The sequence below is a fragment of the Fimicolochytrium jonesii genome, assembly GCF_025526975.1.
Source record: "Fimicolochytrium jonesii strain JEL569 chromosome Unknown EV422scaffold_3, whole genome shotgun sequence".
Taxonomy (NCBI): Eukaryota; Fungi; Chytridiomycota; class Chytridiomycetes; order Spizellomycetales; family Powellomycetaceae; genus Fimicolochytrium; species Fimicolochytrium jonesii.
In genome coordinates this window covers 1,176,689-1,203,598 of record NW_026515670.1, presented here as the reverse complement: position 1 = coordinate 1,203,598, position 26,910 = coordinate 1,176,689, and the positions used below count along the sequence as shown (strand labels likewise).

Here is a 26,910-nt window from a genome sequence, read left to right as displayed (position 1 = left end):
GTGTGTCTTCCTCGATTCGGTAAAGGTATTCTCTTCGGACAACTTGCAGAGATAACAGCAATTCGACGCCGCGCAAACTCCGAAATGCTGACGTAAACCTCGCCCCTGTTGAAGTCGTATTATGAGCTGTTCCTCCCATTTGCGAATGCCAAGATGCTTTTTCAGGTCTTGACGGCCCAAGGATAGCCGGAAGGAACAGTCATGACCTCCTGGTGTAGAGTGCTTTGGGAAAGACGTCCCTCAGGCGAGCTCGGGTGTGGCCTCTACACAAACGTGCCGGCAAGCCTGGACTATGTCAGAAGCACCGTTGGCAGGGGGGCAGAGCGAGGCGTTTCTTCTCTCGATGAAAGCAGCGGACAGAGAAGGAGAAACAGCCCGGGCACCGCAATGAGGAAGGCGGTAGGAGGCGGTAGTATGCATGGTGCCACGACTTGGGCTGGATTCACTCTACAACTACGACGGGGAGTGCGTTCGTCCGTGCTCATACATATATCATTACTATTACCCAGCTAGTAAGTACAAGTGTAAACAAGAGAGGTTATTAATATGATATGATTGCATTTACGCCTCCGCGTCTCGCCTGACGGACTCCGGCACCACTGCGTCAAGCTCAGCAGTGCGCTCATCTGTAATCGGAGAAGGAGGAGAGTAAGTCAACGAAGACGTGTCTGCGGAATTTACCAAGGCATACCGTCTTTCGCTTGCAAATCGATGTCCTTCATGAGGAAAACGGCGATCATAGCAGGTCCAAAAGCGACCAGCGCTGTGATGGAGAGAATCCGTTGGACGTACACGTACGAGGCCTGGACGAAAGGCAACAGCTCTGCAGGCATAGCTTGATCCGGGTAGGTTCCGACGACGTAGTCTGGGCTTCCCATGATGAAAGGGATAGCCTGGTAAGCTTGAGGCGGGAGATTGTCCATCAGGGATTGCTTGAGAGTAGACCGCCAGATGCTCCCGACAATCGCATTGCCAACAGCTCCACCAGCGGCGGCGGTCGTGAGGAAAATTGCCGTGACCTTGGCGAGATCGGTATGCTTCACAGCAGCTTGGACTCCGACTTGTACGGCGGTCATAATGAACCCACCACCGAGCCCGACGATGGCTTGCGCGATGATGATGAAGATCAGCTTGCTTTCATGTCCTCGCCATGCGATCATCAGCCCGGTCCCAACCATCGCTACAGCAATGCCAATGAGCGCCCATAATCGGTAGTGCTTCGTACGCTTGATCAGGAAACCAACAACGATGGCGGAGAAAACGCCCGCCCAACCCCACGTGCTGGCCACGTATCCCGCGTCCCTGTAGTTCAGGCCTTGTGTGACGAGAAGGTATGCGGTGAACATTTCCGTATACGAGTAATACGAGACCCAGGTCCAAAAAGCAACACCGCACCCGCCCAAAACAGTTCGGTTCCGCAGAAAGTGCAGAGGCACAATCGGCGACTTTGCGATCCTGCTTTCGTAGAAGACGAAGATGGGCAGAATCACGCAACCAATGCAGAGCATCGCGATGATCCGGGCTAGGGAAGATGGGATGCGTTTGTGAGTCCAATGTTTCATGGGGAGCTTTTAATTACAGGCTGGTGGACTTACGTTCCGCGTACCGGTCCGTGTACGTTTCCGCCAGGGGCAAGGGAACGAGGATCAAGAAGAGAGTGGCGGTCAGCAGAATTGACCCTCCCAAGTCGAACGAAGATGCGAAATGGACGGCCGATTGGAAAAGTGTTCTGTTCCCGGTAACCTGGCGCTTGTACAGTCCAAGTCGGTTTGCCGTGCGTTGCAGGTAGAAGAAGGTTGCGGCGAGAGGCGCGACAGCAAGAATGATCAGGATTGCGAACATTCCGTACGCCCATTGCCAATTTTGGCGATCGACAAAGCTTTGAACAATAGCTGGGGCGATGCCGGCGACGATGTACCCGGAGAGGTCCGGCAAGCCTTGTACGAGGGCACGGTTAACATTGGTCGAGGAATCGGCGATGAAGAACTCCTTGAATGCTAGCAGACCGGAGTTGCCGACCGTTTGGAGCAGAGATGATGCGAGCCACAGTTCGAATGAGGGGGAGACCGCCATGAATACGTTTCCTAGGCAGAAGGCGAATGTGGATATCACGAGCAATTCTAGGCGTCCCCATGTGTCGGACAATTTTGACATCAGAGGAATGAAGGCGATCGAGAGGATCAAGTTGCAGATCATGAAGATGGGAAGCGAGGAATGGCTCATGAACGTTCCAGTCACGTAGGTCTGGAGCCCGAATCCGACGCTCGACGTCAGGTTGGTGACGAAGGTGTAGAGGTAGATACCAGCGTAAAGCAGATACGTCTGCTTCTTCGTTGCGAGGCCTACTACGGCCTCGACCTTCCTGATGCCGAGATGCTTCCGTTCTTGGTCGAGCACTTGCACGTCTTGACCGAGGGTCGCTTGCGACGACTTTGGTTCGATGGCCATATTGGAACTGGACAACTTGGGAAGCGGTGGTGCAATGGAGTACGACGGCGTGTGAAAGATTTGACACACCAATCTGTTTATTGAACACGAGGCGGTTCTGAAGCAGCGTTAGCTTTTAAACATGGCGATGCGATGGATTGGGCTGACAGACAAATGACAAGGCGGTCGGGCATTGCCTCGATTACGGGAACCGGAGCAGGAAACCGGGTGCCATGGCTTTTTCCTTTCAAACCTCAACTTGCCAGAGGAGCGGGATGGAGATATCCCTACATTCATTTTTCATGCATGCCAGTGTGTGCATTACTGTACATTCCAAGTTCGCGATGCGTTCCGGCGTTAGCGTGAATCGGGATGCAAGACGCGTTCGATGGCCAACCAAAACGGCAAACTGCGCATGCTGCACTTATTTGAATAGACTTATCCGGAACGCGTCAAATCCGGCGGTACCGCGCGAACAAGGTTTTTAGCTCACATGGAATTCTCGGCAATGCAGAACCATTCGGACTTGTTCCGCTGCGTGGCCCGCCATGATATCCTCTATACGGGGACAGATGGCCAATCAATGTCAAGCGCCTCGCAATAGCTTGGGCGCTACTGAAATCATGACGCCACTGTTTCCCATGTCGGCGCGGAAATGCGTGCGGTATGCTTGCAAGTCACTGGCGGTCCGATACCATGTCGGAGTGAGGCTACCGTCTCCCTATTGCTTGTACTGTACAGTATATGTAGTCGCCATGCTGTATATAGTAGGTACATGATAGGTCAGGCTCTCAGAGTGTATCGATTCCCGAGCATCGTTCAAGAACTCCTCTCGATAGAGGATAGCAAACGGCGTTGTCACAGATTTTCTAGTCGACCTCAAGCAAAGAGGCGCTTCCCAACGTTGCTATGACTGGATCACCATCAGCGGACCCTGCCCCTGTGAAGAATGTCGTTTTCATAGGAGGATCCTTCGTCGGTAAGACCCATGTGTTCAACACCAAGATTGACATGCCGAGCCATGCTAACAGTTTACGCAATGGACAGCTATTTCGGCGGTGATGAAAATGCGGACTGCGCCATTGCCGCCCGGGTACCGCATAGTCGTCGTAGAACCGCACAACCACGCGCACTACATGTTTGGTTTTCCACGGGCGGCGGTCATCTCAGGGTTTGAACGAGAGCTCTTCGTGCCTTACGACAACCTATTCGCCACTCCAGAGACAGGTGTCGTTGTGCACGCGAAAGCGATCTCCATAACCCGCACCGAAGTGAAGCTGGACCGCGCAGTAGAAGGGTTTGGGGACTCTATCACCTTCGACTACATGGTGTACTGCACGGGTGCGCGACATCCATCGCCCGGAAATCTGAACGATTCCCACACGAAGGCCGAAGGCATCGCTGTGCTGAAATCCTATCAAATGCGCATCGCTAATGCGAAGAAGATAGTAATCGCTGGCGCGGGAGCGGTCGGACTGGAACTCGCGGCGGAGATCAAGGAGCACTATCCGGAGAAGACCGTAACGATAGTGCATTCCAGAGATCGTTATATGATGGGATACAAGATGGGCATTCATAGCAAGTCGTATGGGATCTTGAAGGAACTGGGAGTTCATCAGATCTTGGGAGATCGGTTGATCATCCCGGACTCAGGCGTAGAAGACGGCGTATTGTGTACCTTGAGAACGAAACTTGGCAAGGAGATTGAATGCGACCTGTTGGTAAGCGTTGCAGTTCAGCTACACTCTCTGGGCGTCGAGCTAAACGAGCCACGGGTGCATATAGATTCCATGTACAGGCATGACGCCCAACAGCGATGTCCTTGCGACGCTTTCCCCGGCCGTCATCAATCCCGCGAACAATCTGGTCAGAATCAAACAAACTCTCCAAATAGATGATGATGCGTATCCGAATATCTTTGCTGGAGGAGATGTTGTCGACTCGGCGGATATCAAGACAGGGCTGTCAGCATTCTGGCATGCGGATACGATCGTGCAGGTGAATAAGCCCTTTATGAAACCCTCTATGTGGTTAGTTTTTGACCTAACCCGAATCGGGCTCTCCAGAACCTCATCAAGATGACCAAAGGGGAGGAGGACCTGGTCGTGCGGAAATTGGTTGTACCGCAGATCTTTTTATATTTCGGAACGGTGGGTGATTGCGTCGCATCTTGTAGTCGGGCACCGATTGACATGTAACGTGTCCACTAGAAACGAGGCATCGGCCAGCTCTATATGTTCGGTTGGCTGTTCACCGTCGGGACGTGGTTATGCAAGCGATTCTTCACTTACAATGTCGGCGCGGCAAGAGCTTGGGAGTGGGTGCAAACCCCATTGAGCGATGAAACGGCAGATCTTTAGAGAAGGATCTACGACCAGGGCGATTTCTTCGAAGAAGCATGAAGGTGTGAACAGACAGCAGTAGAAATAGCACGGCTTTCTCTTTCGGATCTTATTCCCATGATGGGAATCATAAGTAGGCAGAGACAACAGTCGTAGAGCCCCGGTATAACACACTATGTACACGCAGTGAGGCTGTCGACACGTCACATGTAGATGTAGATATCATGGCATGTGCTCCAAGTACGCCCTTGCGAGATTTCTCGCCAACGCCTCTCTCACTAGTTGCAATTGTGCCTCCGCCTTGGCCACGCCTGAGGTGACATCCCCACCTTCCTTGGCAGCCACCCAGGCGCCCAAGTACTCTTGCCGCCGATGACTAGTTGCAATATCTTCCAGACATCTCATCAGTTCCATCGTATCCCGCACCCCAAAAACAAGCTCTGTTGTTGCCTCGCCGTTCAGCAAACGCAGGCAGTCGAGGAGTGTGGTGAAGACGAACCGTTTTGGAAGCAGCCTGGCATTGGTCTCGTTGAACGAAGCTTGCAGTATTTCGACCAGGAGCCGACCGGCTTTGACAAGGTCGTTCGCGTCATGAAGATCGTGGAATTCCCGGTAGCGAACGAGGAAAGCTAAACGAACGTTGCTTTTGACTGCCTCGCTTCGCAGCCGACCGGCGATTTCCCTCCACATCATATCCGACGTCGCAAGGTAGGAGTCAATGAGCTGTTCGACCAAACGTGAGACTTTCGCGTGCTCACGCGCCTCGATGTAGTGCTCGATGGCTTCCCCAAGGCGACCTTCTGCATAGCAATCCCTGGCGACAACGCGGTGTATCTGCTGTGCGGCGTGATCCAGCTTGTAACGTTCGCAAAAGGCAAGCAGCTTCTTTCGCTTTAATGCTGCGCCGTCGAGAGGGATACGGACCAGGATAGCTTCCAGCACTGCTCTGCCGGTCGATGTGCTGGTTGCCGTGTATTCAAGACCTAGCCTCCAAAGCGTGGGATTTGCCAGTAATATCTCGCCGTAACTCAAGACGAACCAATCGCGAGGTGATAGTTTCTCCCGGGCGTCACCGATTCCTGGAATCGATGACATGAGGGTGGCATCATCGAGTAATCCGATATGATGCAGCAGATCGACGAAATGCGCCACAAACCACCAGTCAAATTTCGTGGCATACCGGATCGCTCGCGCAAAGTTACCCTCGATGATCGATATCTCCATCAGTTCTTGTGAGGAAGACTCGTCGACAGAAGCATTGACTTTGCCGAGAAGCTCTACAATTTCGTAGCGTTTGATATTGGGGTGCACGAAGTGAATCAGCCCGGATAACCCTTCTCTCCAATCTTCCGCTGTCTGCAGAATGACCGTCGTCTCTCCGCTGACCATCTGCAACACCCTCGTAAGCTCCGACAAGTCTGGTGTGCTGGAAGGTAGCTTTTTCAGTAACCCTTGCGCCCGCGTCACTTCGTCCCTCCACTGTCGAAGGGCTTCTTCAAATTGCAACTGCTGTGCGTAGGCTTTGGGATGGGGCATTGAGTTGATCATCCGCAGCACCATGGCAACTGTAGGCTCCCTTGTTGCTCCAATGCCCATGGTGCTGGAAAGTCCGCGTAAGGGTGTGTTCATCGCTGTAGGTGATACGTAGTCCGGGTGTCGCTTCAGAAGTGCCGTAGCGATGAGGAGGTGGCCACGAAGTAGGCTTTGGAAAACGATCTTCCAGTATTTTGGATGCTCCCTCGGACTCATCACGTTTTGCAGTGGTTCATAGTCTTCTGCGTATTGTGCAGCATAGTGGTTATCGACCCAGGTTGCAAAGTCCTTTTGCACATAATCCCATTGGCCAGGACCATCGAGAACGTCGCTCTTCAGGTGGACCAACTCGAGCAACTCAAACGCACTATGCGCTGCGCTGAATGTATTCGAGACGCTTTGGTCCCTGGCGGAGGATTCATGCACAGTTTGCACATACTCCTCCATGATCTTTCGATATTGACCACATGTCTGCAATGCAATTTTCCGCACCTTGGCGGAAAGGATTCCCGGCACTCCTCGTTGTTCGGTTGCTCCATGTCCGGCTCGCTGACTGGCGCCGAGCCCTAAAGACTTCCGCCCTGCAAATCCTGGTCTCCCACCAACTCCTTGTCCACCAGCAAGGGCTGTCCTCACGCCACTCTGAAAGAAAGCGAATATGCCGTACGCTTCATGCACGAAGGCCGTCTGAGACGACGGGATGTCGTTCGCAAATTTTGCTGTAACTATGGTTTGTTCGTTCGGAGAGCTACGTCGTGGCCTTTCAGAGCCTGAAGACTGCGGAGTTGAGTGGAACGTGGACAGATGTACCAAGGCTTCATTCTGTATGGGTGCGAGATGCCCGCATATCGTCCGTTGCCGACTTGTCAACTGGGAGGTTTCACCAGCTGGGCACAAGCCCGCGTGAAGAACGGAAGGAGCCTGAGCTGTCGAGATTCCTTTCGCCATGCTTTTGCGATCCTTTGCAAGTCTGAATAAGTTACGGTCGAAATCTAAAACTCCTGTGCTTCGTGGGAGATGGCCAAACCCAACATTCCGGTGAGACGCGTTAAACAGCATTCGACGGCCAGTTACCGAACCTACCCTTCGGAAACACAAACACAGACAGACGTCGAACGCACTTCACTTTCAGATGGGGTGCATTAGCGCTGAAACTCCGGCCCCGTTCAGTATGTATCGTCTTAGTTGCTGCAGAGAATCTTGGTTGAGCCTGGGATGGTTCAAAGCGAGTCCGAAGGGCAACTCCGACTGCGCCACGCGGATCTCACAAGCCACGCATGCGCCACACGGTCGCTGTTCCTTTCGCTCGCCCACTGACGCAACTGCATGCATCCACAGACACACCCGCTAGCTGTAGGACTGAGATTCGCTGCACGGACGGTGCTCGCTGCCCAGCATGTCAGACAAACTCACTCGTATTGGTAAGTCGTTACGTCGCAAATGTGCCGTTTTATCTTGCGGAGCGTTGCTGATCTCTCGTGTTATGTGTGGTTTCCAGCCATTGTCAGTACCGACAAATGCAAACCGAAGAAATGCAGGCAAGAATGCAAAAAGTCTTGTCCTGTTGTGAGGATGGGTGAGTGCGCTATTCTCTGAGCCCTTGAAAGTGGCTGGAAGCGTAACAACTTCTGAGCGAAAGTGCTGACTCTTGCGCCCCGCAATCGCCAATAGGCAAGCTTTGCATTGAAGTCGCCCCGAACTCCAAGATCGCTTTCATTTCCGAAGAGCTTTGCATTGGTTGCGGTATCTGCGTGAAGAAGTGCCCTTTCGGCGCCATCCACATCATCAACCTGCCGACGAACTTGGAGAAGGACACCACCCACCGATACTCAGCAAACTCCTTCAAGCTGCACAGGTTGCCAGTACCTCGCCCGGGCCAGGTTCTTGGACTTGTAGGAACAAACGGTATCGGAAAATCGACGGCTCTCAAAATCCTCGCCGGACGCCTGAAGCCCAACTTGGGCCGTTTCGATGAGCCCCCAGACTGGTGAGAGTTGCTTTTGGTTGATTGGACACTGCAAAATGGGGAGCATTGTTAGCTCACCGCCGACGTATTTAGGGAGGACATCCTCAAATACTTCCGAGGCTCCGAACTACAGAACTACTTCACTAAGATTTTGGAGGACAATTTGAAAGCCATCATCAAACCACAATATGTTGATAACATTCCTAAGGCTATCAAAGGAAAGGTCGATGAGATTTTGGCGGCAAAGTTGGAGCGGGATAACAAGCCGTTTTTGATCGATCACCTCGATCTGGCCGATGTGCTGGAGCGCAACATCGAGAACCTTTCCGGAGGAGAGTTGCAGAGATTCGCTATTGCCGTGGCGGCCGTACAGCAGGCCGATATCTATATGTTTGACGAGCCGTCTTCGTATCTAGATGTCAAACAACGTTTGAACGCCGCTAGAGTCATTCGGTCGCTACTCAACCCTACAACATACGTCATTGTTGTTGAGCACGATTTGTCAGTTCTCGATTACCTGTCCGACTTCATCTGCGTTCTGTACGGAATGCCCTCAGCGTACGGTGTTGTGACCCTTCCCTTCAGTGTGAGGGAAGGCATTAACATCTTCCTGGACGGAAAAGTGCCGACGGAAAACTTGCGGTTCCGTGATGAGTCGCTGGTTTTCAAACTTGCAGAGACGGCGGATGACACCATCAACGAGAAGATGCGTCGATTCGCGTACCCATCGATGTCCAAGAAGCTCGGAGATTTCTCTCTGCAGATCGAAGGTGGACAATTCACGGACTCCGAGATCTTGGTTATGCTTGGTCAAAACGGTATGTGGCAAAGTCACAAAACTTGCATCTCTTCGTGGTCATACTTAAACCTCTTTCATCAATAGGTACTGGAAAGACTACTTTCATTCGAATGCTTGCTGGTCAGCTTGCGGCTGATGGTGGATGAGCAAGTTCCGGAGCTCAAGGTGTCCTACAAGCCCCAGAAAATCAGCCCGAAGTTCCAAGGAACCGTGCGCATGCTTTTCATCGCCAAGATCAAGCAGGCTTTCATGCACCCCCAGTTTCAGACTGACGTCGTTAAGCCCTTGCAAATCGAAAACATCATCGACCAAGCTGTAACGACGCTTTCCGGGGGTGAATTGCAGCGTGTTGCCATCGTCCTCGCTCTCGGCATGCCTGCCGACATTTACCTCATCGATGAGCCATCCGCGTACCTCGACTCCGAGCAACGTATCATCGCCGCGAAAGTCATCAAGCGATACATCCTCCACAACAAGAGGACTGCGTTTATCGTGGAGCACGATTTCATCATGGCCACTTACTTGGCGGATCGTGTGATTGTCTACGACGGTCAACCGTCCGTTAAGGCCCGCGCTAACAAGTGAGTCTCTCGGAAGTTTCGGCCATAGATCTATAATCTGGTGCTGACCATTGATCTCTCACGAACAGGCCCGAGTCTCTATTGACGGGAATGAACAAGTTCTTGAAGGAGCTACAAATCACTTTCCGAAGAGATCCCACAAATTTCCGGCCGCGTATCAACAAGGCCGAATCCGTGAAAGACAAGGAGCAGAAGGTCAGTTTGATTTCATGTACAACGATCGCGCAGATGATGTTGAAATCGTAGCTGACTCTCTTTCGAATCCTCACAGCTGGCCGGCAACTACTTCTTCCTGGAATCTGAGGCTTGAGCACTGTCCCTCCGGAAGGTTCAATACAGCATCCACATAAAATGAGCTCATTCGCATTTTTGATTTATATTCTGTCCCCCACCATGCACATATTGTAGAAAGGATTCAATAAATTAGTAGAGTCTTTTGTCCTACGCCTATTGTTCTAAGTGTCTGAAGTCTCTAGGACTGTGCTACTGAGCGGCCAATAAGCCATACTCCACCATCTCGCAAAGTTCTCGGATAACGCGATTCCCATCCTCCTCCGTCAAGTAGCTCGAATCGGCGAATACGCCAACAGCAATAGTCCCATCACCCCGAACAACGATCTCCACATCTACGTCAATCTTGACCAAAGATGCTGTGGGAAGGTCGTCGAGGCAAGAAGAGTAGATTGGCATGGTTCTCTGCAGATTTGACGTGGGTTTCGCCTGAAGGTTGAGAGAAAGATAGGGTGAGGGCAAGATCTAAGTCGGACGGTGACTGGACACCACTCCACATACCTCAACCGGCTCAAACAAAGCTTCCGCGGTGTTCTCACTCCTCCTGGGAAGCTTCAAGAAGTTCACGTTGGTATTGAACAACCGTTCCCTTCCATAACCAGCCCACTCCTGGATCTTATGCAACGGCAGTTGGATATGTGGCGTCATGGCGTTCAGATCTTGATGCATTTGCTTCGCGAGGTCAATCAGCCTGGTTGTGTCGCATGCCTTTGGCGCTACGGGAACCACGTTGAACGTGGGGTCTGCGAAGTGCTGGATGCCGGGGATAGGAGCCGATCGGCCCGAGTTGAAAATCCCAAAGATGGGATTGGCCGTATTGGTTGCGCGGAAAGAGGTTTTGGCCCACGCCGCTAGGAAAACGGAGTGCAGCGATATGCCAAGCTTGCGACAGGCATCTTCGCACATCGAGGCGTTCTTTACGGCGTTCTCGATGAGGATGGCGGTCCGTCTGACACCGTCTGTGCTTTCTGCTGGCAACATCGGATTCGATCTCGGGAATATCGTTGTTTGCGAACCTTTCAAAGATTCTCGCCAGAACTCCTCGTGACTGACCCCCCTCGTATCCAGCTCCGTCACACCTGAGAACAGTTGCTCTGCGCAGTAATGAACGAAGTCCAAGGAGGCATTGTTCAGCTCAGGGGTAGGTGCGCTCGAGTCGATCGTATGATAAAGAGCTGCTAACTCCTCTCTGAGGACGCGCAACGACCAAGCATCATACAGAGCGTGATGCATCGTCAAGAAGAAACAACCGCCGTTTTCATACTCCACAAGCCGGCCGACCACGGGAGGGGACGTGAGATCTAAAGGTTGACGCGTCTCGACTTCCAACAGGGTGGCCACCGATTCGGCACTTAGGGAGACTTCGGCGAGTTTGTCATTCCTCCACGCAGCTGGTAGCGTCTTGTCCAGGATGACTTGCAAAAGAGGGAAATCCGCGCTAAACCCTCGATCGCTGGGACAGGATACGAACGTAGTCCGCAGGATTGAATGACGGAAGGTCAAGGCTCTCCAAGCGCGCTGAAAGCGATCAGGGCAAAACCGGGTGGGCTCCTCCTTCTTGTTCAAGATGATAAACGGGAAGCAAGCCACATAGGACCGCTTTGAAGATGACAGCCAAGCCGACATCACAAAGATTTGGCCGGGAGTAGCTGGCAGCACTTCCGCAATGTCTTTTGGGGCAATAGACAGCAGTTCCGCCACCTGATTCCTGATGCTCGGATCGTTCAAGGACCGTGCAACTGAGGAATCTCGCCACGATCTCCGCGCAAGACTTCCACTCTTGGTTTCCTGCTTCTTGCCTTGAATGATCGCCATCAGTTCGATGGTCGGATTCTGCAGTATATCGGCCACAGTGAGATCCAGATTTGCTTCCTTCAATTTACAGGAAAGCATAATCGCTGCGATAGAGTCCAAACCCATCGAGAATATGGTTACGGTCCTGAAAACTTCGTCGGCGTTCAAGTTTGTCAAAGATATGATCGCGTCCTGGATGATCCGTTCCGTGGGTGTCCAGACGTCGTCTCCGTCTACCGTGCTTCCGTCTGAATTCACAGCGATGTCTGCCAAATCGAGAGAGCAGTACAGTCGAGAGAGTTCTTTCGTGTCAGCCTTCTCTGTTCGGCCTCGTGGAACGCGCTTCAAGAGCAAAACAGTTGAAGGCACTAAATACGCAGGTAATTTTTCCCTCGCCGTCCGCAGAATGTCTTTCACGATTGTCTTCACGATTGCCGAATCAGACCTTATCAATAGGTCAGCGTCGGCAGCATCCCCAATCTTTCCGACATCGCAGGCGGCGAAGAAAACAATCTGATCACGCATCTGTCGAGGATGGCGAAGTAAAAGCGTGATTCCGTCTTGTATTGCATCGTGCGACTTCTTTGCCCAAGCGGTAACCTCCCCCAGCTCAACACGAATGCCGTTGAGCTTGTGCTGATCATCCCGCCTCCCCAAGAAAAGGATAGAACCGTCGTGCAGCATTTTCACGTAATCTCCGGTCTTGTAGATCCCCTCTTTCGTGATCGGTGCCAAGGTAAACCTTTCCTCGGTCAGTTCAGGCCGATTGTGGTATCCATTCGGTGCAACTTGCGGTCCACCAACGCACAGTTCTCCAATGCCCCCTCGCACGGCTATGGCGCCATCTTCAGATAGGACATATCCAGAACATGTCGGGAACAGTTGACCGATGTTGTTTGGCCTAATGCTCTTCGTTACTGGCCGGAGTAATGTGCATCCAATGGTCAGCTCCGTGGGCCCGTAAGCGTTGACGAGCATCAATCCATCTTGTCCGCTAAACTCGTCCAGGACATGCTGCGTCAAAGCCTCCCCCCCGCACACGAGCAGCGATAGAGAAGGAACATCCTTCCTACTAATCATCGCAGCCACGGTTGGAGTCAAATCCGCGGCCGTTGCGCGTAGCCTCCGAATGGCGCCTGGAAGGTCCGCTAGCAGACATTCCTTCGAACTTGTCACAACAGTGGCGCCGGCGCTCCACGACAAGAAACATTCGAAGACAAAAACATCGAATGCAATCGTCGCAAATTGCAGGAATCGCGTTTCACGTGATACTGGAAGAAGCTCTCGGAAGCTGCCCAAGGCGTGAGCAACATTTTCGTGAGATATCTCAACCCCCTTTGGGGTGCCCGAAGTCCCGGAAGTGTAGATCATGTAGGCAGACTGCGAAACTGGGATTCGCACGTCGGGATTTGATGTCGATTGGGTCAACCGGGACAGCGAGCTCGCATCGACCACCAAGACCTTCACCGCACACTCCGATGCCCATAGCTGTGCCTGTGCACGCGAAACCACAACGTGTGAAGCCTCAACATCATTGATGATGAACTTTTTCCGATCAACCGGCGCGTCGGGGTCCAGGCTTACAAAGCTGCAGGATGCTTTCAGAACACCGAGAACGGCAACGTACATCCACACAGATTTTTCAACGCATATTGGCACCAACGACCCTGGCGCGACCCCGGAGCGAATGAGGCTGTATGCGACCCAGTTTGCGTGGCTGTTTAGCTCAGCATAAGACAGGCGTTCGTTGATAATGACGTCCCCGAAGGTCGCAAACTCTAGAGCGGGGTGATCAGGCGTCTCGCGGGCAAAGAACTCCACACCCCTATGCATGTACTCAAGTCCGGGGTACTCGGAAACTCCTATCCCAGCATTGTGAACGGAGAGCAGCTTCTCGTTGAAGACTTGTGTAAGCAGAGTGCATGGCGAGTCGGGATGGCGCAAAATATAGACGATAGCTTCATCGAGTTGTTGAAGTAAAATGCGCAGAGGGTCACTCGACATGATAGAGGCCGGGCAGGCTGCGTAAAAGCTGTACACATCCTGCTGCTGCTCTACTTCCAGGCTCAAAGCGTACTAATGATTGTACTGATGATTAGCGCAGATGCCCGCCCATTTTACCGCCGAGACGGAAAGGAAAGAAACGCACCTCCACATCCGCCTTCCCGCCGTCCATCAATTCCCATCCGCTTCCCTCAGAGTGCCCACCTTGATGTTTTTGAAACACGAACAATGTATCAAAAAGCTGTCTCCCTCCGGCCGCTCGATTCTCAATCCACTTTTGAATCGAACGGAGCGGTGTGTGTTGATGAGGCAAAACGGCGATATTATTCGCGTGCACCCGGCGAACCACATCTCCATTGGTCTGACTGCTGTCAAAGGTCACGCGACAGGGAATGGTGTTCAGAAACGGGCCGATGATGTTTGTCGCATTCTTCATGGGAACTGTTCTGCCGGAGACGACGTGTCCGAACTAAGATCAATGACAAAATAGGTTTGATCAGATCATAATCATGACGCCCAATAATGTGACACATTGTGCTCACCACCACGTCGTCATTTCCGATGTATGCACGGAGGATCTTCCCCCAAGCGGCTTGTGCAACTGCTTGGAAAGCTACACCTAGTTGCTGGCACACATCGTCTACTTCCTGCCTGCTTATGCTGCATTCGATGGTTTGTTCCACCTTCTCCCGCCGAGTAACAAACTCTCCGGACAGATCTTCAGGAAAAATTGAAGGTAGGCAGTCCTGTAGGGCGAGATTCCAGTATTTTTCACTGATCTGTCCATCAAGTCCATCGATGTATCGCACCAGGTGCTCGAATTGGGGACGGATAGCAGGATCACGACCTTCATAAGCATCGATAACGTCTCGGAAGATCAGAGGCAAGCTGAATCCATCGTAAAGTGCGTGATGCATGGAGACCACAACTCGCCGTTCTTCTGGACTCTCGACCAATGCGAAGGCGATTGGAATCCCGACGAGCTTCTTATGTTTCTCAGTAACGCGTTCCATCTGCACCCGGATGGCCGTATCCAGTTCTTCATTGGCGGCCACTTCGATATGTGTCCATTTGCAATCGAATCGATCATGAACAACTTGAGCAAAAGCCACGAAGGAATCGGTCTGGGAAAAGCTTGTGCGAAGGATGTCGTTCTTGGCAATAACCATCGACCATGCGTGTTTGAATCGCTCCATGTCAATCCAACTCTCTATACGCAAGATCATGTGATTGATGTACCGCCCGCTGCTTTTCAATGTTTCCAAAAGCATGCCCTCCTGCAGAGGAGTGCATGGGTAAACTTTCGGAATGCCCGCCCGCGGTGTCACCTCCATAGATTTAACCTTCTCCGCCAACTCCCGCGCGCGAACGTTGAAGGCCTCACTTTTGTTCTCGCTAATGTCTTCGCCAATTTGTTGGTTCTCGATAAGTCTGGCGATGCGATCCACAGACGGATGGCGCATTATCTCCGAAACCGGAATATCCCATCCATTCTCCAAAGCTTTGGATGCGATTTGTATTGCGGTAAGTGAGTCGATTCCCACGCGGAAGAAGGATGTCGATTTGCCCAACGTATCGGGGGCAATTTTCGCCACTGACGCAACCAATTGATGTATCGACTTCTCCAACGGGGTCCATTCCCCCGCTTCCTCCACCGTGTCTCCAGAGTCTAGATCCACCGATTGGTAAAGCCTGATGAGCTCCCGTTTGTCCACTTTATGGTTAGGAGTGGTTGGAAGTGACGCGATGTGGAAGACGTGACTCGGAATCATGTAATGAGGTAGTCCTAGAGACGCAGCTGTCATCGCTTGATGTACTGCAGGAGCTGATGACGCTAAAGGTACCAGTGCACTCGAAGCTTGGTGAGAAGATTCGTCCAAAGTGACAAAGCTAACAATTTGATCCTTGTTGTGTTCTTGGCGCCGCGTGGCAATAGTGACGACGTCGCAGATAGCCGGATGGGCGGCCAGCAAAACCGTGTTGATTCCCGCCAGCTCGATACGAATTCCGTTCAGCTTTATTTGCTCGTCGGCGCGTCCCAAAAACTCAATGCAACCATCGGGAAGCAACCGTCCAAGATCCCCAGTTAAGTACGCCCTAACCCGGTCGCCCTGTGGGAGCCTGAGCGTGATGAACTTTTCTGCCGTAAGCTCAGGTCGATTCGCATAACCTTTCCCAACTTGTGGACCGCCAACCACCAACTCGCCCACAACACCCTTCGGCACGAATCGTAACTGCTCATCCACAACGAAAATGGAGCATGTCGGTAGTGGAAAACCGATGTTGCTGGGCTTGGTGGATTTCTGAACACGCGTGTGCATTACGCACCCGATGGTACTCTCACTGTCAAATTCTCATTAGGATTGTGCGAACCAAGTGCGTGATTGCTTCACATGCATACCTAGGCCCGTATGCATTGAAAAGCAGGACATCATCGCGGCCAGCCCACTCGTCAAGTACTGCCTGAGTCAGCATCTCTCCTCCCAGTATCAGGACGCGGAGGGTAGGGAACCATTCGCGCTTGAACATGCTTGCGATGGAGGGGGTCATCGACAAGTGCGTAATCCGAAGAGCCGACGCGGTTCCAGGAAGGTTCCGTAGAAGCACGTCCTTGGGACCGGAAACGAGCGTGAATCCTCTGAACCACGCACAAAACAACTCACACCACGCCACGTCAAACGATACACCGGCGAGTTGAAGGTTCCGAGAGTTCTCAGGAAATGGAATACACTCGCAGAAAGACCGGATGCTTTGAACGACACTAGCGTGCTGGATTTGAACGCCTTTTGGCAAGCTTGTAGTACCGGAAGTGTACAAGACATAGGCCCGATCAGAGCTGGTCACCGGCACCCCTGAAGGGTTTGTGTCCGGAAAACCATCGAAGATCTTCGTATCGTCCATGTTGAGAGCAACTCCGGAAATCGAATCTGAGGGATATGATCAACGTGTGAGGAAGCTTCTGGCATACATCCTCCCCAATTGAGCCTACCTAGCTCTTCCAAGTATTTCGCGTTGGTGCACACAATCGGACCATCGGAATCTTGCAACATATGCATCCGAATCGCTTGCGGGAGGGTCGGATCAATTGGAGTGAAAGCCCCGCCGGCCTTCAATATCCCGAGAACCGTGGAATACATTCGCAAGGATTTATCCATTAAAACCGGTATGACTCTCCGTGTAGCTCCCATTCCCAACAAGGCGTGCGCTACTCGGTTAGCTTCGCGGTTCATGTCCCCGAAGCTGAGATTCACGGTTTCAGCTCCATTCTCGCGGAGAACCCACTCCACGGCAGCGACGTTTGGCGTATACGCGGCGTACGATTCGAATTGAGAATGAAGCAAGTCTGTCGTAGGGTAGACGGTCGGGGGACTATTCGCAAGGGACAGCAGCTCAGGGGGAAAGTGGCATTTCTGCACATCAGCTTGAGGAGCACGGACAACGTCCAGTAAAATAGCGTCCAATTGCTGTAAAAGCGTGTCCGCGTAGCCTTCTTCCATTGAATCTCCACGGGCTCCTACTCGCAGGCATAGGCTATCTCCGTCGATCTCCATCTCTATGGAAACTGAGTACTGAAAAGTCGTCGCCGTCAACAACGTTGGCGTTGATAAAGGGAGCTACACGGTTAACTTACGTCCATGGCCGCAAGAGACTGGATCTCGTCCCAAAGGTGATCCTCGGCAGCCAACTTTTCCGTCTGCCCGTTCTGGAACACAAAGAGGGTGTTAAATAAAGCCATTCCGTCAGTTTGGCCAGCCAGCGCCTTCTGAATGTCTCTAATGGGACAAAACTGATGAGGAGTGGCCATAGCGTTGTTCTTTTGCAGCTGTTGCATTACGGTATTGTTGCTCTGGCCGAAGGGAAGTCGCACACGGCAAGGAATGGTATTGAAAGTCGGCCCGATCACGTCTTCTATCCCATCAAGGGGGATGTTGCGGCCCGAAACCACATTTCCGAACACCACATCGTGACTACGAGTGTAATACCCGAGCAGCTTTCCCCAGACCAACTGCCCGAGAGCGGCGGGCGTGACTCTATGTCTCTTGCAAAAGTCATTCAACATCCAGACGGGTAGTAGTGAACGGCGCTGGGTTCCATGATCCGGTCCGACCAGCCTTTTCCCGCCGATCGATGGGAAGAACGCAGGCGAAATATCTTGGAGCTCTGCCGTCCAATACGCGAGAGCGGAACTGAGGTCTATGCCGCAGAAGAATTCACAGAATTTCGCAAACGGTGGTCTCTGTCGTATGCTCTCGCGGCGGCATAGTCGCTGGACGTCAGCCAACAGGAACCTTAGGCTCCAACCGTCATACAATGCGTGATGAATGACTAAGATCATTTTCGAGACGTTGCTCTCCTTTATCAGCGCCACTTTGATGGGAGGAACACCGCCCTTGAGGCAGTCCCTTAATTCGGCCTTCCAATGTTGGATCGCTTCGCCCAACGATACGTCAGGGTGCAGCTCTTCCACCGAGCAGAAGTCGAAATGTGTAGTTTTATACACAACGGCAGAATCGTTCACGAAGCCGGTTCGGAGAATTGGAGTGCGATAGCCTGCCTCGACCCAGGCGGCTCTTAAGGCGCCAAAATCTGTGTCAGGCGGGAGCTCGAAAACAAAGTGGTTCAGATATACCGCGGCGTCGCTCTGAGAAGTCTGGGCAATCAGAGCTGCTTGCATCGGAAGCAAAGGTAGCAACTCCCCTATATCGGCTGGATCGTTGACTGATTTCGCCACTGCAAGATAATGTCGGTCTTGGTATGCGGCAAGCTTTGCCTTGCCAACGGATATAAGGCCGGCCAGCTCGAACTTGGCCTCCGATTCTTCATGAAAGATTGCCAGATCAGCAATGCTCAAATCTTGGAGGAGGACGGATACTGAAAGCTCAATTCCGTCGCGGCGGAGACGCGAGGAGACGAGCATGGCTTTCAAGCTATCGATTCCGACTTCCAGTAATGTTGTGGACGCCGTAATCGTTTTCGGTTCGATTTTCATGACGGCTGCGACGATGGCCGCAATTTTCTTCTCCAAGCTAGACATTTGCCGGTCAATGCCGATCTCCCGATGCTGCTTAGATCCGCAAAAGTTTTCAAGAAGCTTCACATCGAGCTTGCCATTGCTCGTTACAGGAAGCTTGTTCACGAAAATGAAGCGTCTCGGAACCATATAAGCGGGAAGTCTTTGTCGAACGAATATGCGAAGGTCAGTAGAAAGCGTTTGAAACTTCTCCGATAGGGGTAAGGCAACCGTCTCGCCGTTGTCGGTATTGCCGCTAACTATAAATGTCACCAACTCTTTCAAATTACGGATTTTATCATCGAAAAGAATGCTGCATGAGGCAGACAGATCGAAATGCGCTTGCAAAATGACCGCGTCAATCTCGGCGAGTTCTACTCGTTGTCCATTGATTTTGACTTGCTGATCTGTGCGACCCAAATACTCGAGGGAGTCGTCGGGTAAGAGGCGTGCGAGGTCGCCCGTGCGGTATAGCCTTTCCGCCTTTCCGCTCCTCTCAACAGGATTCAACCATGAGATATATTTGTCGGCCGTCTGCAATTCCTTGTTCAGATAGCCGCGTGTAACAAATGGACCGCCGATGCAGAGTTCACCTATACCGCCTCGGGGCACGAGGGTAGGATTCTCGTTTATCGACAAAACGAAAACATCCACGCCGGGGAGAGGGGGTCCGATATTGATTGGTTTACTTGAAGTCGTGACCGGAAACAACATGGAAACGCCGATAGTGGTTTCTGTTGGACCATATGCGTTTGCGAGCTTCCCAGTCGGGCCCCAATCCGCCAGGACCTCGGGAGAAAGCTTCTCACCGCCCGTCACCAGGGTTTGCAATTGAGGCACGTCCTTGCTTTTCACGTACGATGCCACCGTCGAAGTGAGATCGGCGTGGGTCACTCGCAGAATGCAGATTGCTTGAGTGACATCCGCAAGAATGGCTTCCCTTGGCGCGGTTACGACGGTGGCTCCGACACTCCAAGGTAGGAAGGTTTCAAAGATTGAGACATCGAAGGTAACGGACGCCAGTTGCATGAAACGTGACGTGGGTGTCAGAGAGGTAATCTTTTCCCGGAAAGCCGTGAGAGCATGAAAGACGTTGCTGTGGGTAACTAGAACCCCCGATGGCTTCCCCGTTGTGCCCGAAGTGTACGCACAATAAGCGAGGTGAGATGACCGGAGTTCCTGTAAGCCGACATTCGAGCCTGGCAAGGACTTCAGTGCCGCTGTTACCAAGGGAGTGTCCAGTGCTATAATTTGAGCGTCGGTGATCTGATCAAATTGGCCACTCAGGTCGAGAGTGGTCAGAATCAGTGGAGCTTCGGTGTCCCGAGCGATATATGCTTTCCTCTCCGAGGGCATATCTGGGTCAATCGGAACATAAACGCCGCCAACCTTGAGAACACCCAGCATGGTCGCATAGAAGAGGGGCGAACGCGGCAAACAAACAACAATTCGATCCTCTAGCTCAAGTCCTTTGCTGCGAATCAGATGTGCTATCTGATTGGCCCGGTTGTTGAGGTCTGCGTACGAAATTTTCTCGTTGAAGTGGTTTCCTTCAATCAGTTGTGCAGCGAACTCGAGCGCAATTGCAGTTGGTCGATGCTCCGCGTGTTCAGAAACGTAATCATGCATCAATCGCTCTTCAAGCAAAGATACGGTGGAAGTTTGCGTTCGACGAGCAATGGAAAGTAAAGGTGATGACATATGCCATTCATTCGTCAACGCATTCGGCTTGACCAGGTTCAAAAGTGTTTCCTCAAATTGGCCAGCCAGTATGACGGCTTGCGATTCGGAGCATAGAGCTGTCCCGTAATCAATCTCGATAGAGAGACCATCCTTGCCACAAAGAAATTCTACAGCAATAGAGGCCTTGAAACAGGGTATTCAGTAAACGGCGGCCATACCCATGTTCAAGTGCACTCCTCACCTCTGTTGGTGCGACAACCGTCTCGACTCGGATCACGTCATCTTCCTTTGTTGGTTCAACTTTGTCGAATACGAACAGCGTGTCACACAAAGGTCGTGAGGCGCTGGCCAACGTATTGACCTTGGGTAAGGGCGTGAACTGATGTTCTAGAAGGTTCGTGTAGGCCTGCAACAAGGATTGCAGGAAGACCTCATTGCTCGTCCCAGAAGCTCCCTTGCCCATCCTGAACGGCAATGTGTTGATGCATGGGCCCGTGCATGTATCCAAGCCATCGGACCGCCCCGACAGCACGACGCCAAAAGCAACTTCGGATTGTCCCGTGTATGCTTGCAATAAGAGACCCCAGGCGGCCATTCCAAGGACAGGAAGCGTGATCCCGATATCTGTTTTGAAGTGTTTCTGATGAATTAAGTTCACTTGGCATGTTTTCGTCTCAGATCAAAAATGCTCACCGCGACACTTTTGTATTATATGCGCCGAATCACTCGCGGTGAGTTCACGTATCACCGCATGTCGGCCCGGAGATTTTACAGAAGTTCCTGACAGATCAGGGAACGTGGTTGGTTCGAACCCGTCGAAAAGGCGTTCCCAGAACACTCGAGATGCTTCTTCATTTTGCGCGCTTCTCTGCAGGATCTTGGGCACAGCCCACGAAAACTGCTTATAGATAGGCAAGTCATTTCCCGCGATCGACCGCTGCACATGGGTCACGATCAGCTGCCACGAGCGAGCATCGTACAGAGCGTGGTGTATGGTGACCATGAGGTATTGTCCGACTTCCGAGGTGATGTGCTTGAAGTACAATGGCGGGACTGACGAGTTCAGTTCCGCTTTGGCGTCCGCTGCCATGGACACAGCCTAAGACGACATTTTGTATAAGGAGTTGACTCTTTTTTGTTGTCGCATAGCTCGAACTCGAACTTACGTCAAGCTTTCCGGTCAGGGACAGACTCTCCCATCTAAACTCAGGCTCGCTCCAAACGACTTGAGCAACGGAATGATCGGTGACTTCGCCGTCCAAGATCTCGCCAAGTTGAACAAAGCTTGTTCGCAGAGCGTCAGTAGCAGTCACGACTTCCTTCCAAGCCTTATGCAATCTCTCCACGTCGACAATTGGATCGATCTTGAAAAACCAGTGATTCAAGTAGGTTTGTTCTCCCCTAGCAGTCGCTGCCAACATGGTTTCCTGCATCGGCGTGCACGGATATATCATCGATACGGAGGCCGAAGGTACTCCGAGATGGTCTAAGATTGCCTTTCGGTAGGTTCGGTCGAAAGTGAGGATGAGATCGCATCCTAGGGTGATGGGGACGCTCGCATCCACGCGCTTCATCAGACGTTCTGACATTTTCTCCACAGAACCGCAAGCCAATATATCAGACATGCTTAACTGAATCCCCATCTCCTTCTTGAGCCTGGCTGAAAACTGCACTGCAAGCAACGAATCAAATCCCAGTTGAAAGATAGAGGTTGACCTGCTGATGTCGGCAATCGACACACGCGAGAATTCCGCCAGCAGTGACATCAGCTCCGATTCAACGCTCTGCTCGATCGCTGGACCGCTGGGTTTACTGGCAAACGGTGATTCCGATACGCTAGGATCCCTGTTGCGGACACCCAGATGCAGCAGCTCTCCATCTGGAAGCATTCGCACCACGTTTCCGGTACGGAAAAGTGCATCGGAGATATTGTCTCCAACTAAGCTGGTCTTCACGCACAGCTCCCCAGCGCACCCAAGTGGAAGGGGGAGAGTTGTCGCGTCATCCAGAGGCAGCACGACACATTGGGCAGGGAAGGTCGAAAGAGTGGTCGGCGCAGGCGTATGTTGCTGACCATTGATCAGTTTCATCAACAAGTCTTCGTACTCCTCGAGCAGACTTGCGGCATGGGCAGGCCGGAGCACGCCGGTGTTGTAGCGACACCGCAAAGCAACGAAACCATCTTTAGTTTCGATCTCGATCGTGACTTTGTGCTGAGGAAGCGTTTGTGCGTCAGTAATCCCGTCCAACATGAAGGACAAGGACAATGCATGCATACCGCAACGAAGTCCTTCGTCTCCGCAACTTCGAACCGTTCACAACCGGCATCGACGTGTTCTTCGTATTTTTGCAACACACAAAAGGTATCAAAAAGCTTCTTCGTATCCTCCCTGCGTTCAAGCGACCTCCCGATTTCGCCAAGAGAGATGAAGCTGTTCTCCAGGACGTCCGCGGACGCTCGTTGTATAGTCCGCAGGAGCGTTTGATCATCGGCAGAAGCGTCGGCCCTGATGACGGCCATCTGAACGCAAGGCCCAAGGAGGTTCTCGATGTTGTCCAAGTTAGATGCTCGTCCCGCGAGAGTGGTTCCGAAGGTAACGTCTAATTGCCCTTTATAAAGGCTCAAGAGCTTTGCCCATATCGCGAAGAACACGGTTTGTTGGGTGATGCTTGTTGTGTGGCAGAACCTCTCGACTGTGGAACTCTTCACGGACGTAGTTCGGGATGTCATCGCTACCGTGACGGTCGGATGCTCGCCGACTCCGCTCACAAGACAGGGGAATTCTTGCAAGATTGGCAATTCTTGCAGATAGGAGCGCCAAAACTGCGATGCTTTCTCTTTGTGCATATGATGGTCACGCATAGTATGCTCGACGTATTCCCGAAACGACGGGCTAGGTAAAATCTGAAAGGTGCCATCGATGTGCTCTATGTCGAAGATCAGTTGAACGGTCCTGAACAGATGAACAGTGGTACGACAAACCTTTCAGCTCGCGTAAGAGCAACGGTACACTCCACCCATCGTAAACGGCGTGATGAATTTTCAACAGGAGCCAAGATGCGCCGTTGGAAGTGACCCGAACGTGCCTCATATGGACCGGCGGAATGTGCAAATTGTCCAGAGTCAGCGTCAAACTCTCTTGGAGTTCTTGGGTAATGATATCAAGCGCATCCTCAGAGTCGATGGCTACTTCGCTGAAAGAAGCTGCGCATTGTTCTGACGTCCAGACAAGCTGCAGGAGCTTCCACGGAGCCTCGAGTGATCGCGGTACCTCTACGAAACCAGTGCGTAGGATGGGATGCGCGGAGACAATATCGTGCCATGCCTCCTTTAGTTGATTCGTAGCTTCAGGCTGTGTGGCGCGAATGACGATGAGATCGTAAAATGCCCTTCCAGTTGGGTCAGCCAACGCTTCTGTCAAAAGCCCTTCTTGGACTGGGGTGACTGGATAGGTGTCTTCAATCGATGAAGCATCGGTCTTCAACGCCTCCGCAATCCCAATACGATTGATGCCAGCCAATTGCTCGGTAAACAGCTGCCTGAAGCTGTCGGCCGCCGGGTCCGTCGTGTGAGCGGCAGCGACCTTTTGAACGCCGGCCGCGATGCCGCCAATCGTGGGATTCTTCAATATTTGGGACATAGAGATGCTCAGTCCTTGAGCCCTCAGGCGACGGCAGAGCGCGAAAGAGGCAAGAGAGTCGATGCCAAGGAAGAAGATCGAGGTTTCCGGGCTTACTGATGTCGGGGCAGTATGGCTGATTTCGCAGACAAGATCCCTGACGATGACAGCGATAGGATCGTCGAATGTGAGGGCATTAGTCAATGCCTCGGTCTCGGATGCGAGGGTTTTCCGCATCTGTCGTTTTTGGTATTCGGAGAAGACGGCCTTCAAACGTCGGACATCTGCCTTGCCAGAACTGGATTTAGGGATACTTTCGACCAGAAGCGTGGCGTTCGGTCTCATATATGGAGGAAGGCGCGCGGCGACGGTTTCCTGAACCAGCTGCTCGACTACCGGCGATTGCAAGACTTTGAGTCCTTCATACTCAAAGAGAGTGTGCATGCCATGCTTTGCCCCGCAAACGAGGTACGACACCAAAAGCTTTCCTCCAGCTCCTTCCTCATCGGCTACGACAACAGTTAGCACGTCTTCAATCCTTTCGTGCGCGCTTTGAACTTGATGGCTGATATCAAGCAATTCAATCCGCTGGCCGCGAAGCTTGACTTGCGAGTCGTTACTGACACGCCCAATGATCTCGAGCGTGCCCTTTGGTAGCATCCGGACCAAGTCGCCAGTTCTATAGATCCGTCCGCCACCGCTGTACGGGTCGTTGAAATATGATTTCGCGTTTGCCTCTGGGCGGTTAAGATAACCTCGCGCGATTTGGTGTCCCCCCACGTAGAGCTCGCCCACATGACCAATGGGCAAGGCGTCGAGGCAAATTGGTTTTGCCTCGTCGAGTTGCTGCGGCATGACATACATTGAACAGGTGTCCATAGGCACGCCAATATCGGTGGGCTTCGTGTCGGGCAAGAAGTTGGGTGCGTAGGTGCAATGGATTGTGCACTCCGTCGGTCCGTAGAGAGGCAGGAGACATCCTCCTGGTGCCCATTCATCCACAACCTTGCGAGTGAGCATTTCCCCAATGGTCAGAAGCAGCTTGATGCCGGGAACCGCTTGGCGGCTGAGCATCCCAGCCACCGTAGGGGTCATTTCCATCAGCGTAATACCGTTACTGTTGATGACCTCCTCGAGATTGCTTAGAAGTAACTCTTTCGAGGAGGATACCAAGCGAATCCCCGTGGACAGGGGGAAGAACATATCGAAGACGCTGACGTCGAAAGTGTAGGAGCTGACGGCTAGCATCACTGATGTTTCGTCGTGAGAAACGATGGCATGGTGCGACAGGATGGATTCCACAGCAGCTTTGTGCTCGATTTGCACTAATTTCGGAACGCCAGTCGATCCGCTTGTCAATAGAATGTAGGCCAGATTGTTGGCGGCCACGGACACTTTTAGATTGCCGGAAGGTAGCGCCGAACGCATGTCGTCAACGAAGTTCGATTCAATATCCAAGATTGGGACGCTTCCGATGACATTCTTTTGGAGCGCTGCGCGAGGAGCACTCCCGTCGATGATGATCAACTTGGGGCCTACCTCGCGAACCACGTAGCCGAAGCGATCGATAGGCAAGTCACTGGCGAGCGGAACAAAGGCGCAGCCTGCTTTCAAGATCGCCAACACAACGATGTACATGTTGGGAGAGCGGTCCATGCAGAGGGGAATCTTGTCATCCGAAGAGACGCCATATGACACAAGGTGCCGGGCTAGCTGGTTGGAGCGATCATTAAGCTCTGCATAGGTGAGCAACGTGCGGCTGTTGTCCTCCAGAGAGTGCAGGAACTCGAGAGCGACCCGCTTTGGATGAAGCTCGGCTTGACGCTCAACCAATTGGTGCAGCAGTGTGGGCCAAACTTGGACGGCATTCTTGGAAGTGTGCTCAACAGGCGTCGGATTGAGAATGGATAACCCCCGAGTCGGAATGCGGGAGTAATCGACATGCGCCAGGCAGGATGTTTGGGGATGTGCGATCAACCAGCAGAGAATCTGCTCGTACTGAGCAAGAATATCACGAGCAAATGCTTCCGGGAACAAGGTCGCTCGATACGCGAGCCGAAAGGTAATAAGGTCGTTCGATTCGCTGGCGCAGATGTGGAGATGAAACTACATGGGACGAAGCCATTTCAGCACTCATATTTAGGCAAACGTCCGGCTGTGTAAATCGCTGGACATACCTGACATCCATCCCGCATCTCTGTATCCAAGGCTGACTCCGCTTGCCGGCCGTCCAGGTCAATGGAAAGCATGCAATCTGTGACGACCGCCGGATCAGGAACGCAGCCTCCATGCTGCAACCGCCCACTCATCTGAGCGTTCGACGACCTTGCGTCAAACTGGACACGAATAGCTGCATGGCCTTCAGGTCCTCCATCGCTCTCGGTGATATAAAACCCAACTTCCTGTTCACCAACAAAGCTGCTAATCAACCGCGCATACGCAAGTCTGAGCATGCCAGTGAACGACTCCTTCCCGTAAGCAGCCTCGCAAGCGGCTTCCGTTTGAGGTCGAGACAAATCGAACACCTGTTCGGTGGTGAGAACAGCTGTCGTGCTGTTGCCGGCAGCGCAGGCATTGAGAGACAGATTCTTTCCGGTCAAGTTCGGGAAAGTAGTGGTAAGGCCATGACGAACATCGCTATTGCCCAGCATCTTGAACACACTATGATATGATGTGTGATAGCACTGTCGTCGTTTAACGTCTCTATATCTATTGTGTATGTTGTTCAAAAAACAAGAGAACGTGCTGAAGATGGTAAAGTATGGCAAAATACAGAGGCTTTCTAGGTCGCTATCAGAAGCTCTTGTAAGATATGCATCGTATGCCCCGCTCGACCTTCTCGTACGGCGAAGGGGCGCC

At 52.3% G+C, this 26,910-nt stretch overlaps 5 protein-coding genes across 5 annotated transcripts; 1 reads left to right on the top strand and 4 right to left on the bottom strand.

Moving 5' to 3' along the window:
* Positions 1-595: 595 nt before the first annotated feature.
* On the bottom strand, positions 596-2,554 carry EV422DRAFT_246608 (major facilitator superfamily domain-containing protein). Its single transcript, XM_053065704.1, has 2 exons — positions 1,596-2,554; positions 596-1,522 (listed from the first exon to the last, which is right to left on the bottom strand). Exons 1-2 carry the CDS (start codon positions 2,446-2,448, stop codon positions 678-680), a joined length of 1,698 nt encoding a protein of 565 aa, XP_052928828.1. The 5' UTR covers positions 2,449-2,554; the 3' UTR covers positions 596-677.
* Positions 2,555-3,126: 572 nt separating this feature from the next.
* On the top strand, positions 3,127-4,750 carry EV422DRAFT_246596 (uncharacterized protein). The gene is made up of 3 exons (XM_053065703.1): positions 3,127-3,406; positions 3,475-4,148; positions 4,213-4,750. Exons 1-3 carry the CDS (start codon positions 3,337-3,339, stop codon positions 4,507-4,509), a joined length of 1,041 nt encoding a protein of 346 aa, XP_052928827.1. The 5' UTR covers positions 3,127-3,336; the 3' UTR covers positions 4,510-4,750.
* Positions 4,751-4,806: 56 nt separating this feature from the next.
* On the bottom strand, positions 4,807-7,491 carry EV422DRAFT_246676 (Nup85 nucleoporin-domain-containing protein). The gene is made up of 2 exons (XM_053065705.1): positions 7,386-7,491; positions 4,807-7,308 (listed from the first exon to the last, which is right to left on the bottom strand). The coding sequence occupies exon 2, from the start codon at positions 7,248-7,250 to the stop codon at positions 4,992-4,994; it is 2,259 nt and encodes a 752-aa protein (XP_052928826.1). The 5' UTR covers positions 7,251-7,308; positions 7,386-7,491; the 3' UTR covers positions 4,807-4,991.
* Positions 7,492-9,641: 2,150 nt separating this feature from the next.
* On the bottom strand, positions 9,642-23,713 carry EV422DRAFT_246716 (uncharacterized protein). The gene is made up of 11 exons (XM_053065706.1): positions 22,710-23,713; positions 21,598-22,644; positions 21,125-21,530; positions 20,673-21,055; positions 17,369-20,614; positions 16,727-17,306; positions 16,139-16,664; positions 14,280-16,080; positions 13,883-14,206; positions 10,441-13,809; positions 9,642-10,368 (listed from the first exon to the last, which is right to left on the bottom strand). Exons 1-11 carry the CDS (start codon positions 23,292-23,294, stop codon positions 10,132-10,134), a joined length of 12,504 nt encoding a protein of 4,167 aa, XP_052928825.1. The 5' UTR covers positions 23,295-23,713; the 3' UTR covers positions 9,642-10,131.
* Positions 23,124-26,816, bottom strand: EV422DRAFT_246756 (uncharacterized protein). Its single transcript, XM_053065707.1, has 2 exons — positions 26,229-26,816; positions 23,124-26,157 (listed from the first exon to the last, which is right to left on the bottom strand). The coding sequence occupies exons 1-2, from the start codon at positions 26,700-26,702 to the stop codon at positions 23,326-23,328; spliced, it is 3,306 nt and encodes a 1,101-aa protein (XP_052928824.1). The 5' UTR covers positions 26,703-26,816; the 3' UTR covers positions 23,124-23,325.
* Between the last annotated feature and the right edge of the window lie 94 nt (positions 26,817-26,910).

Coding starts and splice junctions, on each gene's coding strand:
- EV422DRAFT_246608 (XM_053065704.1), bottom strand. CDS start 2,448: ATGGCCATCGAACCAAAGTCGTCGCAAGCGACCCTCGGTCAAGACGTG. Junction 1,523..1,595: donor CACGGACCGGTACGCGGAAC/GTAAGTCCACCA, acceptor CATCTTCCCTAG/CCCGGATCATCGCGATGCTC.
- EV422DRAFT_246596 (XM_053065703.1), top strand. CDS start 3,337: ATGACTGGATCACCATCAGCGGACCCTGCCCCTGTGAAGAATGTCGTT. Junction 3,407..3,474: donor CATAGGAGGATCCTTCGTCG/GTAAGACCCATG, acceptor CGCAATGGACAG/CTATTTCGGCGGTGATGAAA. Junction 4,149..4,212: donor AGATTGAATGCGACCTGTTG/GTAAGCGTTGCA, acceptor GGGTGCATATAG/ATTCCATGTACAGGCATGAC.
- EV422DRAFT_246676 (XM_053065705.1), bottom strand. CDS start 7,250: ATGGCGAAAGGAATCTCGACAGCTCAGGCTCCTTCCGTTCTTCACGCG.
- EV422DRAFT_246716 (XM_053065706.1), bottom strand. CDS start 23,294: ATGCGTGACCATCATATGCACAAAGAGAAAGCATCGCAGTTTTGGCGC. Junction 14,207..14,279: donor TCGGAAATGACGACGTGGTG/GTGAGCACAATG, acceptor CATTGATCTTAG/TTCGGACACGTCGTCTCCGG. Junction 13,810..13,882: donor GCGGGAAGGCGGATGTGGAG/GTGCGTTTCTTT, acceptor TACAATCATTAG/TACGCTTTGAGCCTGGAAGT.
- EV422DRAFT_246756 (XM_053065707.1), bottom strand. CDS start 26,702: ATGCTGGGCAATAGCGATGTTCGTCATGGCCTTACCACTACTTTCCCG. Junction 26,158..26,228: donor AGATGCGGGATGGATGTCAG/GTATGTCCAGCG, acceptor CGTCCCATGTAG/TTTCATCTCCACATCTGCGC.